We start from the raw sequence: 18223 nt of genomic DNA on the forward strand, positions 1-18223 counted from the left end.
TCTAAACCATCCCATTGTAGCTCTGGCTGGATGTTTCAGGTCGTTGACCTGCTGGAAGGTGAACCTCCGCCCCGGTCTCAAGTCTTTTGTAGACTCTAATGCCCCATACACACGATCGGAATTCCGGCCAGAAAAAGACCAATGAGAGCTTTTCGTCGGAAAATGCGACTGTGTGTACGCTCCATCGGAATTTTGCTGTCCGAATTTCCACCAGCCAAAAATTGATAGCATGTTCTTCTCGGTCCCTAAAAGAATGACGGTGCATTACCCCTTTGAGGTGAGCCTTCTTAAAAAATGGTGGGCTCTTCCGGTCGTGGACCCCCCAGTATCCAGGTTAAACAAAGTAACCACGATCCCGGTAGAGGTGACTCCTGCATTCAAGGACCCTACTGACAGAAAGGCCGAGGCAGTGGCCTATTCCTTGTTTACGGTGGTGGGGTCAGCAATACGACCAGTACTGGCATCCGCACTTGTGTCGCAGACACTTACTGAATGGGCAAAACGTTTGCACCGTGAATTGGAGGAGCAGAAGGCTACTCAGGTCTGCGTGGAACTAGCAGACCAGTTAGTGCACGGCCTTATGTACGTTTGTGATGCGGCCCTCGACACGCTTCCCTGGCTCTCCAGTGTCAGCTGTGGTGCTGAGGCGCATGATTTGGCTAAAATGTGGTCTGAGGACCAGGCAACCAAAAAAGCCTTGAAGGATCTTCCCTTCCTCGGTGAGCGGCTATTTGGAGCCTCGTTGGATGACATTATTAAGAATGCCACTGGTGGGAAGACCACCTTGCTCCCACAGGCCAGGAAGAGTAAGGAGCCACGTCATAGGCAAGGGCCCTCATTTTCCGCTCAAAAGAGTGTTTTTGCCCGGGACTTCGGCAAAATGCTCCCAGTCCGACAGGGAGACTACCGAGGGACAGAAGCGTCCCTGGACTCGCAAGCCTAACAAACCAGCGAGCAAAAGTGCTTCCGCATGGAGGTTTGCCCCTGCCCGTCACTCGGGTGGGGGTCGCCTTCGGGAGTTTGCAGCCCGGTGGGCCTCTCGGCTGTTCGACCAACGGGTCTGCGAACTGATTTCATCAGGCTACAAGATAGAGTTTCTCTCTCGGCCACCAAACAGATCCTTCCCCTCCAGCATACCCTTACTCCTGGCTCGCCGGGAGGCCCTCTTGTGGAGCGGTAAGGGACGCGGGGTGATAGTGCCTGTTCCGGAAAGGTTTCAGGGGTTCTACTCCAATCTGTTTGTGGTTCCCCAAAAAGGAAGGGGTACGTCCAATCTTGGATTCAGTACCAACTTGGACTCTGTCTCCCCACCCCAAAGCACGGGGACAAGGTTCTCTTCCCGGCACCAAAATAAAAGCAGGAGACAAGTTTTTGACAAATCCTTTATTAAGAAAATAAAGAAAACAATGCCCCCCCCCCCCCCCCCCGATGTAAATCCATCATCAATCACGCCGTCCGCTGCACTGCCGTCTGGGAAAAAACAACGATCTGCCTTCTGGGGCGGCCGCCCGCTGAATGCCTCCTCCGCGCTTTGACAGTTCTAAGATTATTTAAGGGCGGGGCCACCAGGTGACATTGACCTTGTAACATTACCAGTTGGCCCCTCCCTTATCTATATAAGAACTATCAAAGTGCGGAGAAGGCATTTGCAGGCAGCCGTCCCAGGAGGCGATCGTTGTTCGTTTTTTCGGGTCAGCAGTGCAGCTGGCAGCGGGATTTACAATGGATTTACATCAGGGGACACTGTTTATTTTTATTTTTTTAATAAAGGAATTGTCAAAAACTGCCTCATGTTTTTATTGTACACTTTTTTTGGTGAATGGCTAGGAGTACTATTTACCCCGTACCCATTCACATAGGGGGGGGGTGTGGGGGTCCCCCTTGTTAAAGGGGGCTTCTAGATTCCGATAAGTCCCTGCCCGCAGCCCCCAACAACCACCGCCCAGGGTTGTCGGGAAGAGACTCTTGTCCCCATCAACATGGGGGCAAGGTGCTTTGAGGTGGGGGGCAGAGCCCTCCCTGCCCCAAAGCACCCCCTCATGTTGAGGGCATGTGGCCTGGTATGGTTCAGGAGGCTGCTCGCTCGCACCCCCCCCCCCCCCTTTCCTGACCTGCCAGGCTTCATGCCCGGAGGCCTGGTATGGATTCTGGGGGTAGCCCACGCCATTATTTTTTTTTTTACATTTTGGCATTGGGTTCTCCCTTCGGGTCTGGTATGGACTGGGGTTGACCTCACACCATTTTTTTTCTTTAATGTTTTAATAGCTGAGTGCCGGCAATTGGAACCGTGAATCATTTTAAATGTTTTTTTTTGTTCTTTAGAAATGTCAGTTTTGCTGCAGCAGGTTCTATACATGGTACATATGCGCCACTTTACTGGCAGACTAAGGGGACCACCAAGCACTATATTTAAAGGGATTTTTCATTTTTATCGTTGCACTTTAAGCATTATTAAAATCACTGCTCGATTGTTTTTAACCGCTAACCGACCAACCGCCGCAGTTATACTGCGGTAGGTTGGAACGGCTGCGCAAATCATCATAGCTGTACGTTGCTTCTTTTAGATGTCACAGCCGGGCATCATGACAGAGTGAGAACCAAGATCTGTGTCTGTAAACACAAAATCCAGGTTCCCTCAGGGGAGAGGAGACAGATCATGTGTTCCTACTAAGTATGAACTCCGATCTCTCTCCTCCCCTAGTCAGTCCCATCCCCCCTATAGTTAGAACACACACAGGGAACACAGTTAACCCCTTGATCGCCCTCTAGGGTTAACCCCTTCCCTGCCAGTGACATTTCTACAGTAATTAATGGCTATTTATAGCTCTGATCGCTGTATAAATGTCACTGGTCCCATAATAGTGTCAAAAGTGTCCGATCTGCCTGATGGGTTTTACTTCCTCTTTTGCTTGCTGCAAAGCCTGCAAATTAAAAGCATAATGGGCTAGTACACATCGCATACTAGCCCATTATGTGCCACTTACCTGCAAAAAAATCCAGCAATGTCCCCTGTGTAGGCAGCGTCCATCTTCTGGCCCCTCTTCCTTCCGGGCCCGCGGACTCTGGCTATGCGATTCGCCGGAGCCGTGTGATGTCACCCCCGCGCATGCGCACGGGAGCCGCGATTAACGGCACAGGCTAGGGAAGAAATGGCACTTAGTTTTGTTTCTTCCCCGCGCATGCACCATTGGAATTTTCGGCAAACTACAAGTGAAATATCTCCTAAATGGCGCACGTTTAGGAGATATTTCCACTACCTATAGGTAAGCCTTATTCTAGGCTTACCGATAGGTAGAAGTCCAAAAAGTGGGTTTACAACCACTTTAAAGCGACGCAGTGCCGTATCGCAAAAAATGGCCAGGAAGGGGGGAAATACTCTTCCGTGGCTGAAGTGGTTAAAAAGATTTTTTGCATTGATACATATCCCCCCCAGGGCAGTACCCAGACCCCCATACCCCTTTTATGGGCAATTACTTGCATATAAGCCTTCAAAATGGGCACTTTTGATTTTTCCTGGTCGGCTCCCATGGGGTTTGCCATTCGGGTTAGAACATTTCTCCTGTTCGGGAGTTCTGTTGCGAACCAAACAGGGGGTGTTCGGCCCAGCTCTAGTCTGGACCCGAGAGTGCTAAAGTAACCAGAGAGAGGGTGTAAAAGGTTACTGAAAGTCTGTGGTTGCTGCTGTCAAGGTCGCCGGACTCTGTCCTGTTGGCCTGCTGAATATGCCGGGACCAGAGAGCCAGGTGATGTACATCTGTCCCCAGGATCCTTCAACAGCCTAAGGGGATTGCTGGGACCTGCAGTCCGCCCTGAAGATGCCAATCCTGGATACTGCCATCATAGACTAAGGCAGAAATATATTATTTCCTGTGCAGGTATGCTGGGGCAGCCACAATCCTGACTTAGGGATTAGTTTAGGGAAAGACTGTTGCCTTTATTTAAAGAGATATTAGAGCAGCCTTTCTCAACCTTTTCAACACAGAGGAACCCTGGAAATAATTCTCCGGTCTTGGGGAACCCTTGCTAAAAAAAAAAAATCTACAACTCACCATACATTAGTGTGATAGTCAATGAGAAGAATGCTTCTTACACTTGTGGTTATTGGGAAGAATTACCCCCATACAGATAACTAAAAAAGATCAATGGTGTCCTTGAGAACTTACCTGAGAGGCAGAAATTGACCATTGCTCAGGGAACGCCCAAGCAACCTCTAGAGGAACCCAAGGGTTCCACGGAGCCCTGGTTGAGAAACCCTGTATTAGAGGCTTATCTTTTTTTTTAAATAATAAATGTTTTATTAAAAAATAAACATTATACTTACCTGCTCTGTGTAATGGTTTTGCACAGAGCATCCCTGATCCTCCTCCTTTTGGGTCCCCTACCCACGCCCCTTGCCCCTTCCCCCTTGCTGAGTGCCCACACAGCAAGCAACTTCCTATGGGGACACTTATGTGTGTGACTGTTTCCGAGCCGCCTCCATAAGCCACCCCCCACTTCCTCTTCTCAGCCAATGAGGCTGAAGAGATCCAGGACAGTTTCTGCTCTCGTGCACATCGCTGGATTGAGACCAGGCTCAGGTAAGTGATAGGGAGTTTTTTTATTGGGGGGGGTCTGCTGCATTCCGGCTTAGAATGCATGAAAGTAAAAAAAAAAAAAATTTCAGACCTTAGAACCACTTTAACCGTTATATTTATATAATTTATAATTTTCCTTCCACTTCACAATTATGTGCCACTTTGTGTTGGTCCATCACATAAAATCCCAATAAAATACATTTATGTTTTTCGTTGTATCATGAAAATATGTGGAAAATGTCAAGGGGTGTGAATACTTTTTCAAGGCACTTGTATGACATCAAAAGAGTTTACTAAACTTCAGTCATCTGTCCAAGTAAAGGTGCCCCATGTGTAAGGCGGTGACCCTAACCAAGGTGCCTAGTGTAGCCCAACAAAGAGGGAAACATGGAGGAAGTGTCACCCACCTACCCATCAACCCCCCACCCCCACACCAATTCAACTTACCAGCCCTACATTCAGCCACCCAACCAATGGAGGTTCACCATTACTGGATCTACAGAACAAGAGACCTCAAATGTCCTTTCTTGCACTCAGCCGTGTAACCGACCATCATTCTGGTTGTAACTCCTAATTTATTGAAGAATGTATTTGCTCTTTTGTTGGGTTCCAAGTACCTTGTGCCCCTCCCCCCCCCAATATTTGATAAAAGTCGGGACTGTCCTAACATATCCCTGTGAGAACTTTTTGGTGATGTCATTTGATTCATAAGTACACAGCAAGAAGATACATAGCAGATTAAAAAATGTGTTCTTATCATGAATAGCGGAGTGTGACCTACCCGCAGATTTCATGGCGTTGGCGAGGGCGGGACAACTATCGTCTGCTGTGACCGCATACAGGAGACAGAAACAAAGCAGAAGCTTCATCTTCATCTTCAGAGTCCAGGAACACCCGAGAGGGACGGAGAATCTGTGGAGAACGGGATGATATCTCACCATAAATACCGATTCTGTGTACAAATATGGTGGACAACCGCGACACCAAATACGACACGAATAACAGGGAACATCATCAAAATCATTTCACTTTTCCTTATTGATACTGTAATGGAAATTTGTAGGTTCTGTATATAATTGTATTCTATTTTATATGTATTGTACGATGCCCTCACTGTGCACACGGCAGTAATAATGTTTTCAGTACATGTTTTGCATTCTTTCGAGTCCTGATTAGAATTACCCTGCCTATGCTACGCCCCTTGTTACCATAAACATACAATTGTAATATTAATGTGATACCTACGTAATCATGTGTATAAAAACCCTTCACATGCGTCATAATAAAGGAGAACGGTTATTTGGAAAGATGCTGAGCGTATCTTTTGTGTCTGTTCCCTACTGCAGTAGTTATTATTAATTTGGAACCACTAATCAATATGAGGATAGGAGTTGCCTATCTATAAAATATCCATTTCAGGTGGCGAGCTTGGCCAGCAGGGGTTATCAGGTGACCCTGAGTATCCGAAACGAGGAGCTTGAGATGATCCGGGAATTTCTGTTAATCAGCCTTTTGCTTACATTTGAGTTATCAGACTTCCTTGATCGGTAAGGCATTTTCGGGACAAAGGGTACCTATTTTACTCCCCTTATTCGAACTGTATTGATTGGTGGTTATATATGTTATTTTGTCACTGTCTACTGTCCATCAGAGTGTTATAGAGAAAGGGAAGAATAGTGCTGTTCACAGAGTATATGTAGTACATCTGCTAGATAAAGTAGTTTAGAGGCGAGAGGGTGTAGGCACACGTAGAGAAGACTGGCCAGTCATTATGGGCATTAAATTAAGTAAGGGAATGAAGGGTAAGAGACCCTCAAAAATGCCCAGCGCAAGAGGAGCGCTATATATGAACCGAAGGTGCGGTTCCGCCTATACTGAGCCCCTAGATTAATGGTTAAAGTGGACAGGGATCCACAAAGGGTAACTGGGTTACCACCAAAGTCCACGGGGACAAAGAATCATGCAGAGTATACAGCTAGAGAAACAGCTATTTATGTGAGAAGGATGGATCAAGAGTGACATTAACACGAGACAGAAAGGGACTTTTTGATGTTAAGTTGTGGGATGAATTTGGGGTCAGGCATTACAACTAGTAAAGTCAAGAAACAGTAGTGAGAGTTAAAATAGAATACAATTATATACAGACCCTACAAATTTCCATTACAGTCTCCTCTCTTTTGATCAATATATCTATATTTATTAATAAAATTGTTAAATTCATATTAGAAATTAATACTCATATGATAATTTCAATATCACACACTAATATATATGCACAGATAAATGTCCTTAAAAGGGGCACATATTACTTAATTTTACTCAATTTCTCTCTCTTTTTTTAATGCACTGTTTCCACTATCACAGGATATTCAATTTGTGTAAGACATGGTTAAATGTAACCTTCATTTTACCATATTTGGAAAACAGATTTAAAAATAATTGTGATCACATTGTTTATCATTAGATTCGTTAACCCGGCACATTTTGTTATAAATGTTTTGTCTAAAAAACTGAAATTGGCATGGTGTCCTTCCAGCTTATCACCAACCTCTCATCCCAGCAACATTCTTTCAGGAGAGCACAAAGGAGGGGGTCACATCTGCGTACATGACACAAGCGATAGAACTAAAGGTTCCAGCATTCACAAACATACACAAGTATATCTCTCTCACTTTCTTTTAACTTTTTTAATACTTCCTTGCTTAAACGTCTGCTTTCTTTATTTTGCTCTGATATCCTTTGCATCCAATGTATTGTAATTCCATACTTCACATACTGTACCTTCTATGATCAGACAGGCAGCCATAGTGCTCATCTCATCTTCCCTCTCTGACAACATACAAAGCATTCTGTTTTATATGTATTGCACAATGCTCTCACTGTGCACACGGCACTAATAATGTTTTCAGTACATGTTTTGAATTCTTTCGAGTCCTGATTAGAATTAGCCTGCCTATGTTACGCCCCTTGTTACCATAAACGTACAATTATAATATTAATGTGATACCTACGTAATCATGTGTATAAAAACCCTCAAATGCGTCATAATAAAGGAGAACGGTTATTTGGAAAGATGCCGAGCGTATCTTTTGTGTCTGTTCCCTACTGCAGTAGTTATTATTAATTTGGAACCACTAATCAATATGAGGATAGGAGATACATATCTATAAAATATCCATTTCAATACATTCCCCTGGCTGGCTCCCTCCCCATCGTGGAGAAGTTTCACCAGGAACCTGAAGTATCAGTGATGGTGAAACGTTCCTCCATAATAATCCATTTCACCAGATTTAAGGTGATAAGGTTTACCGGATAAGTCTGGAGCAACTTTATAAATTGGAGTTTTGTACCATCGGGAAATATTTGGAGAGATCACAGAAGAGGAATTTGTCCCCAACATTTACTTCTGGTGTGATGTCCCTGAGATCCTCCTATATAGATAGAAATGGGGATAATTGGATGAGTGACCATGCTCCACTCCTTTAGCAATCCCCCCTAAACTATATAAACTGTAAGGTAGAGTATTAGTATTATTATTATTATTATTATTATTATTCAGGAATTATTCGGCACCAACATTATACCGGCAGACAGTACACCAGTAACTCATCATTATCCCAGTGATATAAAGATTCAGGACCCCCATACAGGACTGAGACCCCCTCCCCTCCCCCCTCCATAACACTTACCTGATGGATATGAGAGAAGTTCTATATCTCATGAAGGTGAGGAGACACTTATATACCTGATGGGGACCGACCTTCCACCAATCACAGCAGGGAAGGAGTCATCTCCCTCAATAACCCCTCCCCTGCTGGAGTCCAGCCCCCTCCCTGCAGGGAACAGAAAGGAATGCGTATCCTCCCAGATACAATCATATCTTATGTGAGCCCACAGAGCTGACACTTCAAGATTTCACACAAACACAAGTGTGTATATCTGCAGGATTGTAATGGCATGTTCTGATTTTATAAAGTGATAGCATATACCATAGCGCAGTACATAGAAAACTTACACTCTAATGTCCCCCCCACACTATTATTATTCTACGTTTATATAGCTCTGACAAAGCAAGGTCCATAAAGACACGGATGGGCGAGTTTGGGGTGGAGGAAATTGACTGGCCTGTACAGAGTCCTGACCTCAACCCTATAGAACACCTTTGGGATGAATAAGAGCGGAGACTGTGAGCCGGGTCTTCTCATCCAACATCAGTGCCTGGCCTCACAAATGCTCTTCTGGAAAAAACGGTCACACCTTCCCATAGACACCCTCCTAAACCTTGTGGACGGCCTTCCCAGAAGAGTTGAAGCTGTTGTAGCTGCCTTGACGAGGCTCTGTGGCTTACGCATGTATTTGCAAATGTGTGCAGACTAAACCCCTGTTTTAAAGCATACTGTAAGATAGGTTGATTCGGTTGTCAGCGGGCTGGCCGGTGAATAAAGATTGTTTTTTTCCTTGGATCTATCCTTGGGTTTATTTATAGCTGCGAAGGGGGGGGCAACTCAATATTGAACCCTACGGACTAAGACTGGGATGTCATTAAAGTTCATGTGTGTTTGAAGGCAGGTGTCCCAATACTTTTGGTAATATAGTGTAGAAGGGTTTACAACCACGTCTTATGTTTGTTAGAGCCGGAGCTATACCAGCTTGGTGACCATATAGATCCCATAGTGGGGGGGCCGTCTATGTGAAAAACGTTTTCCTTCAGAAAATAAAGCCGGTACTGTAAGTTTTTTTTTTTCAGTCGTTTGAACAATGGGATGAGTAAGTATGTATGAATGTACCTCTCCTATGTGTGGACAGGGGTGGGATCTCATCCTCATTGTATTCAGCTGTCAGATTCATCTTTTCTTTTTATACTTCCTCCTATGACATCACAATAGGCAGAACCAGGAATATAAAATGTTACATGATCCACGTGAAGACGCAGCTTTTTCTGGCAAGAAATGTTTATATGTAACAATCAGTCTTTTTGTTTTTATAGAAAATTACTTGGGATAGGAGATGGGACAGGAGATGGGACAGGTAATGGGACAGGAGATGGGACAGGTCATTGGACAGGAGATGGAACAGGTGATGGGACAGGAGATGGGACAGGTAATGGGACAGGAGATGGGACAGGAGATGGGACAGGAGATGGGACAGGTAATGGGACAGGAGATGGGACAGGTCATTGGAAAGGAGATGGGACAGGGGATGGGACAAGTGATAGGACAGGTCATTGGACAGGTGATGAGACGGGGGTTGGGACAGGAGATGGGACAGGTGACGGGACAGGAGACGGGACAGGTGATGGGACAGGTGATGGGACAGGAGATGGGACAGGTCATTGGACAGGAGATGGGACAGGAGATTGGACAGGAGATGGGACAGAAGATGGGACAGGTCATTGGAAAGGAGATGGGACGGGAGATGGGACAGGAGATGGGACAGGAGATGGGACAGGAGATGGGACAGGAGATGGGACAGGTGATGGGACAGGTGATGGGACAGGTCATTGGAAAGGAGATGGGACAGGAGATGGGACAGGAGATTGGACAGGAGATGGGACAGGTCATTGAACAGGAGATGGGACAGGTGATGGGACAGGTGATGGGACAGGAGATGGGACAGGTGATGGGACAGAAGGTGGGACAGAAGGTGGGACAGGTCATTGGAAAGGAGATGGGACAGGTGATGGGAAGGGAGATGGGACAGGAGATGGGATAGGTGATGGGACAGAAGATGGGACAGGTCATTGGAAAGGAGATGGGACAGGAGATGGGACAGGTTATGGGACAGGTCATTGGAAAGGAGATGGGACAGGAGATGGGACAGGTGATGGGGCAGGTTATGGGACAGGTCATTGGAAAGGAGATGGGACAGGAGATGGGACAGGTGATGGGACAGGTCATTGGAAAGGAGATGGGACAGGAGATGGGACAGGTGATGGGACAGGTGAGGGGACAGGTCATTGGAAAGGAGATGGGACAGGAGATGGGACAGGTGATGGGGCAGGTTATGGGACAGGTGATGGGGCAGGTTATGGGACAGGTGATGGGACAGAAGATGGGACAGGAGATGGGGCAGGTGATGGGACAGGAGATGGGACAGGTAATGTGACAGGAGATGGCACAGGTGATGGGACAGGAGATGGGACAAGAGATGTGACAGGAGATGGGACAGGAGATGGCGCAGGTCATTGGACAGGTGATGGGACAGGAGATGGGACAGGAGATGGGACAGGTCATTGGAAAGGAGATGGGACAGGTGATGGGACAGGTGATGGGACAGGAGATGGGACAGGAGATGGGACAGGTGATGGAACAGGTCACAGGAGATGGGACAGGAGATGGGACAGGTGATGGAACAGGTCACAGAAGATGGGACAGGCAATGGGACAGGAGATGGGACAGGAGATGGGATAGGAGATGGGACAGGAGATGGGACAGGAGATGGGATAGGAGATGGGACAGGAGATGGGACAGGTGATGGGACAGGAGATGGGACAGGTGATGGGACAGGAGATAGGACAGGAGATGGGACAGGTCATTGTAAAGGAGATGGGACAGGTGATGGGACAGGAGATGGGACAGGAGATGGGACAGGAGATGGGACAGGTTATTGGACGGGTCATTGGACAGGTGATGGGACAGGAGATGGGACAGATAATAGGACAGGTGATGGGACAGGAGATGGCGCAGGTGATGGGACAGGAGATGGGACAGGTTATTGGACAGGTGATGGGACATAAGATGGGATAGGTGATGGGACAGGAGATGGGACAGGTCATTGGACAGGAGATGGGACAGGTGATGGAACAGGAGATGGGACAGGTCATTGGAAAGGAGAGGGGACAGGTGATGGGACAGGAGATGGGACAGGTGATGGGACAGGAGATGGCACAGGAGATGGGGCAGGTGATGGGGCAGGTGATGGGACAGGTCAGTGGACAGGTAATGGGACAGGGGATGGCACAGGTGATGGGACAGGAGATGGGACAGGTGATGGGACAGGGGATGGGACAGGGGATGGGACAGGAGATGGGACAGGTAATGGGACAGGAGATGGGACAGGTGATGTGACAGGTGATGGGACAATAGATGGGACAGGTGACGGGACAGGTGATGGGACAGGTCATTGGACAAGAGATGGGACAGGTCATTGACGAGAGATGGGACAGGAGATGGGACAGGTGATGGGACAGGAGATGGGACAGGAGATGGGACAGGAGATGGGACAGGTTATTGGACGGGTCATTGGACAGGTGATGGGACAGGAGATGGGACAGATAATAGGACAGGTGATGGGACAGGAGATGGGACAGGTTATTGGACAGGTGATGGGACATAAGATGGGATAGGTGATGGGACAGGAGATGGGACAGGTCATTGGACAGGAGATGGGACAGGTGATGGAACAGGAGATGGGACAGGTCATTGGAAAGGAGAGGGGACAGGTGATGGGACAGGAGATGGGACAGGTGATGGGACAGGAGATGGCACAGGAGATGGGGCAGGTGATGGGGCAGGTGTTGGGACAGGTCATTGGACAGGTAATGGGACAGGGGATGGCACAGGTGATGGGACAGGAGATGGGACAGGTGATGGGACAGGGGATGGGACAGGGGATGGGACAGGAGATGGGACAGGTAATGGGACAGGAGATGGGACAGGTGATGTGACAGGTGATGGGACAATAGATGGGACAGGTGACGGGACAGGTGATGGGACAGGTCATTGGACAAGAGATGGGACAGGTCATTGACGAGAGATGGGGCAGGAGATGGGACAGGTGATGGGACAGGAGATGGGACAGGAGATGGGACAGGAGATGGGACAGGAGATGGGACAGGTGATGGGACAGAGGATGACACAGGAGATGGGACAGGTCATTGGAAAGGAGATGGGACAGGTGATGGTATAGGTGATGGCACAAGAGATGGGACAGGTGATGGGACAGGTCATTGGACAGGTGATGGGACAGGGGATGGGACAGGGGATGGGACAGGAGATGGGACAGGTGATGGGACAGGAGATGGGACAGGAGATGGGACAGGTCATTGGAAAGGAGATGGGACAGGTGATGGGACAGGAGATGGGACAGGTGATGGGACAGGTTATTGGACAGGTCATTGGACAGGTGATGGGACAGGAGATGGGACAGGTAATGGGACAGGTGATGGGACAGGAGATGGGACAGGAGATGGGACAGGAGATGGGACAGGTGATGGGACAGGTCATTGGAAAGGAGATGGGACAGGTGATGGAATAGGTGATGGGACAGGTGATGGCACAGGAGATGGGACAGGAGATGGGACAGGTCATTGGAAAGGAGATGGCACAGGAGATGGGACAGGTGATGGGACAGGAGTTGGGACAGGTTATGGGACAGGTCATTGGACAGGTGATGGGACAGAAGATGGGACAGGTGATGGGACAGGTGATGGGACAGGAGATGGGACAGGTCATTGGACAGGTCATTGGACAGGTGATGGGACAGGAGATGGGATAGGAGATGGGACAGGAGATGGGACAGGTCATTGGACATGTCATTGGACAGGTGATGGGACAGGAGATGGGACAGGAGATGGGATGAGTGATGGGACAGGAGATGGGACAGGAGATGGGACAGGTCATTGTAAAGGAGATGGGACAGGTGATGGGACAGGAGATGGGACAGGAGATGGGACAGGAGATGGGACAGGTTATTGGACAGGTCATTGGACAGGTGATGGGACAGGAGATGAGACAGGTAATAGGACAGGAGATGAGACAGGTAATAGGACAGGAGATGGCACAGGTGATGGGACAGGAGATGGCACAGGTGATGGGACAGAAGATGGGACAGGAGATGGCGCAGGTGATGGGACAGGAGATGGGACAGGTTATTGGATAGGTGATGGGACAGGAGATGGGACAGGTCATTGGACAGGAGATGGGACAGGTGATGGAACAGGAGATGGGACAGGTCATTGGAAAGGAGAGGGGACAGGTGATGGGACAGGAGATGGGACAGGTGATGGGACAGGAGATGGCACAGGAGATGGGGCAGGTGATGGGACAGGTCATTGGACAGGTGATGGGACAGGGGATGGCACAGGTGATGGGACAGGAGATGGGACAGGTGATGGGACAGGGGATGGGAAGTGGATGGGACAGGAGATGGGACAGGTAATGGGACAGGAGATGGGACAGGTGATGGGAGAGGAGATGGGACAGGTGATGGGACAGGTGATGGGACAGGTCATTGGACAAGAGATGGGGCAGGTCATTGGACAAGAGATGGGACAGGTCATTGACGAGAGATGGGACAGGAGATGGGACAGGTGATGGGACAGGAGATGGGACAGGAGATGGGACAGGTGATGGGACAGGTGATGGGACAGGGGATGGCACAGGAGATGGGACAGGTCATTGGAAAGGAGATGGGACAGGTGATGGTATAGGTGATGGCACAGGTGATGGGACAGGTGATGGTATAGGTGATGGCACAGGTGATGGGACAGGTCATTGGACAGGTGATGGGACAGGGGATGGGACAGAGGATGGGACAGGAGATGGGACAGGAGATGGGACAGGAGATGGGACAGGAGATGGGACAGGTCATTGGAAAGGAGATGGGACAGGTGATGGGACAGGAGATGGGACAGGTGATGGGACAGGTTATTGGACAGGTCATTGGACAGGTGATGGGACAGGAGATGGGACAGGTGATGGGACAGGAGATGGGACAGGAGATGGGACAGGTGATGGGACAGGAGATGGGACAGGTCATTGGAAAGGAGATGGGACAGGTGATGGGATAGGTGATGGGACAGGTGATGGCACAGGAGATGGGACAGGAGATGGGACAGGAGATGGGACAGGTCATTGGAAAGGAGATGGCACAGGAGATGGGACAGGTGATGGGACAGGAGATGGGACAGGTGATGGGACAGGAGATGGGACAGGAGATGGGACAGGTGATGGGACAGGAGATGGGGCAGGAGATGGGACAGGTGATGGGACAGGAGATGGGACAGGAGATGGGACAGGTCATTGGACAGGTGATGGGACAGAAGATGGGACAGGTGATGGGATAGGAAATGGGACAGGTCATTGGACAGGTGATGGGACAGGTGATGGGACAGGAGACGGGATAGGAGATGGGACAGGAGATGGGACAGGTCATTGGACAGGTCATTGGACAGGTCATTGGACAGGTGATGGGACAGGAGATGGGATGAGTGATGGGACAGGAGATGGGACAGGTCATTGTAAAGGAGATGGGACAGGTGATGGGACAGGAGATGGGACAGGAGATGGGACAGGAGATGGGACAGGTTATTGGACAGGTCATTGGACAGGTGATGGGACAGGAGATGGGACAGGTAATAGGACAGGAGATGGCACAGGTGATGGGACAGGAGATGGCGCAGGTGATGGGACAGGAGATGGGACAGGTTATTGGACAGGTGATGGGACATAAGATGGGATAGGTGATGGGACATAAGATGGGACAGGTCATTGGACAGGAGATGGGACAGGTGATGGGACAGGTGATGGAACAGGAGATGGGACAGGTCATTGGAAAGGAGAGGGGACAGGTGATGGGACAGGAGATGGGACAGGTGATGGGACAGGAGATGGCACAGGAGATGGGGCAGGTGATGGGACAGGGGATGGCACAGGTGATGGGACAGGAGATGGGACAGGTTATGGGACAGGGGATGGGACAGGGGATGGGACAGGAGATGGGACAGGTAATGGGACAGGAGATGGGACAGGTGATGGGACAGGAGATGGGACAGGAGATGGGACAGGTGACGGGACAGGTGACGGGACAGGTCATTGGACAAGAGATGGGACAGGTTATTGGACAAGAGATGGGACAGGTCATTGACGAGAGATGGGACAGGAGATGGGACAGGAGATGGGACGGGTGATGGGACAGGAGATGGGACAGGTGACGGGACAGGTGATGGGACAGGTCATTGGACAAGAGATGGGACAGGTCATTGACGAGAGATGGGACAGGAGATGGGACAGGAGATGGGACAGGTGATGGGACAGGAGATGGGATAGGTCATTGGAAAGGAGATGGGACAGGTGATGGTATAGGTGATGGCACAGGAGATGGGACAGGTGATGGGACAGGTCATTGGACAGGTGATGGGACAGGAGATGGGACAGGAGATGGGACAGGTGATGGGACAGGAGATGGGACAGGTCATTGGAAAGGAGATGGGAAAGGTGATGGGACAGGAGATGGGACAGGTGATGGGACAGGTTATTGGACAGGTCATTGGACAGGTGATGGGACAGGAGATGGGACAGGTAATGGGACAGGTGATAGGACAGGAGATGGCACAGGAGATGGGACAGGAGATGGGACAGGTGATGGGACAGGAGATGGGACAGGTCATTGGAAAGGAGATGGCACAGGAGATGGGACAGGTGATGGGACAGGAGATGGGACAGGTTATGGGACAGGTCATTGGACAGGTGATGGGACAGGTGATGGGACAGGAGATGGGACAGGTCATTGGACAGGTGATGGGACAGGTGATGGGACAGGAGATGGGATGAGTGATGGGACAGGAGATGGGACAGGTGATGGGACAGGTGATGGCACAGGAGATGGGACAGGTGATGGGACAGGTCATTGGAAAGGAGATGGGACAGGTGATGGCACAGGAGATGGGACAGGTGATGGGACAGGTCATTGGAAAGGAGATGGGACAGGTGATGGGATAGGTGATGGGACAGGTGATGGCACAGGAGATGGGACAGGAGATGGGACAGGTGATGGGACAGGTGATGGCACAGGAGATGGGACAGGAGATGGGACAGGTGATGGGACAGGAGATGGGACAGGTTATGGGACAGGTGATGGGATAGGTGATGGGACAGGTGATGGGATAGGTGATGGGACAGGTGATGGCACAGGAGATGAGACAGGTGATGGGACAGGTCATTGGACAGGAGATGGCACAGGAGATGGGACAGGTGATGGGACAGGAGATGGGACAGGTTATGGGACAGGAGATGGGACAGGTTATGGGACAGGTCATTGGACAGGTGATGGGACAGGAGATGGGACAGGTGATGGGACAGGAGATGGGACAGGTGATGGGACAGGAGATGGGACAGGTTATGGGACAGGAGATGGGACAGGAGATGGGACAGGTCATTGGACAGGTGATGGGACAGGAGATGGGACAGGTGATGGGACAGGAGATGGGACAGGTGATGGGACAGGAGATGGGACAGGTTATGGGACAGGTCATTGGACAGGTGATGGGACAGGAGATGGGACAGGTGATGGGACAGGAGATGGGACAGGTGATGGGACAGGAGATGGGACAGGTTATGGGACAGGTCATTGGACAGGTGATGGGACAGGAGATGGGACAGGTGATGGGACAGGTTATGGGACAGGTCATTGGACAGGTGATGGGACAGGAGATGGGACAGGTGATGGGACAGGAGATGGAACAGGTCATTGGACAGGTCATTGGACAGGAGATGGGACAGGTCATTGGACAAGAGATGGGGCGGGTGAGTAGTTGTCATCCTCCACACAATGAAAGCCACACCTGGAAGGGAATTCTCTCATGGGATGGTAATTGTTCTACTGACACTCTTCTGTCTTCAGAGTCTTATGTCATAGAAGAAAATTACTTCCAATAAAAATTTCTGCTGACACCCTAATACACAGAGGGTGGAGATTATCAGCTGTCATGACATGGGAGGGGCTACATGGACCTGACAAAACCAGAATAAGTTCATTGAGACAGAGGAGGGACACACGAATCACATCTGTAATAGCGATTCTGTGGAATATCACACCGTTCTTCAAACTATGGGAAAATTTTTTTAAAAAGTACCCGTGTTATTTACAATCTGTATTAAGGAAAAGCCCTCATTTTTAAACCACTTCCAAATCGGCCAATTACGATTTTGCTAGAAAATTACTTAGAACCTCCAAAAATCATATACAGCTAGAGTGCACACTATTATTATTATACATATACAGTGCCTTAAAATATTCATACCCCTTGAAATTCCCCACATTTTGTCATGTGGCAACTAGGGATGAGCTTCGTGTTTGAGTCGAACACACGTTCGACTCGAACATCGGCTGTTCGCCCGTTCGGCGAATTCCGAACGTTATGGGCCGTTCGCGCCAAATTCGTGTGGCGCTCACGGCCCACAATGCACTGCGTCATCGCAGTGCATTGCTGGCTCATGATTGGCCAAGCATGCAGTGTGACCCCGCATGCTTGGCCAATCACAGCGCCAGCAGCGAGGAGAGCCATGATTGGCCACAGGCAGGATGCCTGTGGCCAATCATAGCTCAGGCTGTGTAGTACATGCCCCACACTATATAAGGCCGCCAGGGCAGCGGCCTTGTGTAGTGTGTTGGCGTCTGAAGCAGTTAGTGGGTGTTCTGTGTACCTTCAACACAGTACACACCGATCGTTATCGGCCGATTTTCGATCTTGCTCTTCTGTAGTGGTTATTGTCTGCGTGCCCTGACCACAGTATACACCGCTATATTCACCTCACCTATATAGCTAGTGATCTATCTTTTATAATAGAGCTTGCAGTCAGTAGTGTTAGGAGCTTGTGCGTGCTGTCTGCGTGCTCTGTACCCAGTACATACCGCTATATCCACCTACA

The 18223-nt window shown here is 49.3% G+C and overlaps 1 protein-coding gene across 1 annotated transcript in view; it reads right to left on the bottom strand.

Moving 5' to 3' along the window:
* LOC143975701 (uncharacterized) overlaps positions 1 to 18223 on the bottom strand; it is a 74180-nt gene that overhangs the window by 6978 nt on the left and 48979 nt on the right. Inside the window, exon 3 of the mRNA XM_077478196.1 lies at positions 5356 to 5486. Within this exon, the coding sequence (XP_077334322.1) occupies positions 5356 to 5486 (131 nt within the window). The remainder of the gene's footprint in view (positions 1 to 5355; positions 5487 to 18223) is intronic.

Source organism: Lithobates pipiens, unplaced genomic scaffold (assembly GCF_037356315.1).
Source record: "Lithobates pipiens isolate NorthernLeopardFrog02 unplaced genomic scaffold, aLitPip1_a1.2 Scaffold_13, whole genome shotgun sequence".
In the NCBI taxonomy this organism is placed as follows: Eukaryota; Metazoa; Chordata; class Amphibia; order Anura; family Ranidae; genus Lithobates; species Lithobates pipiens.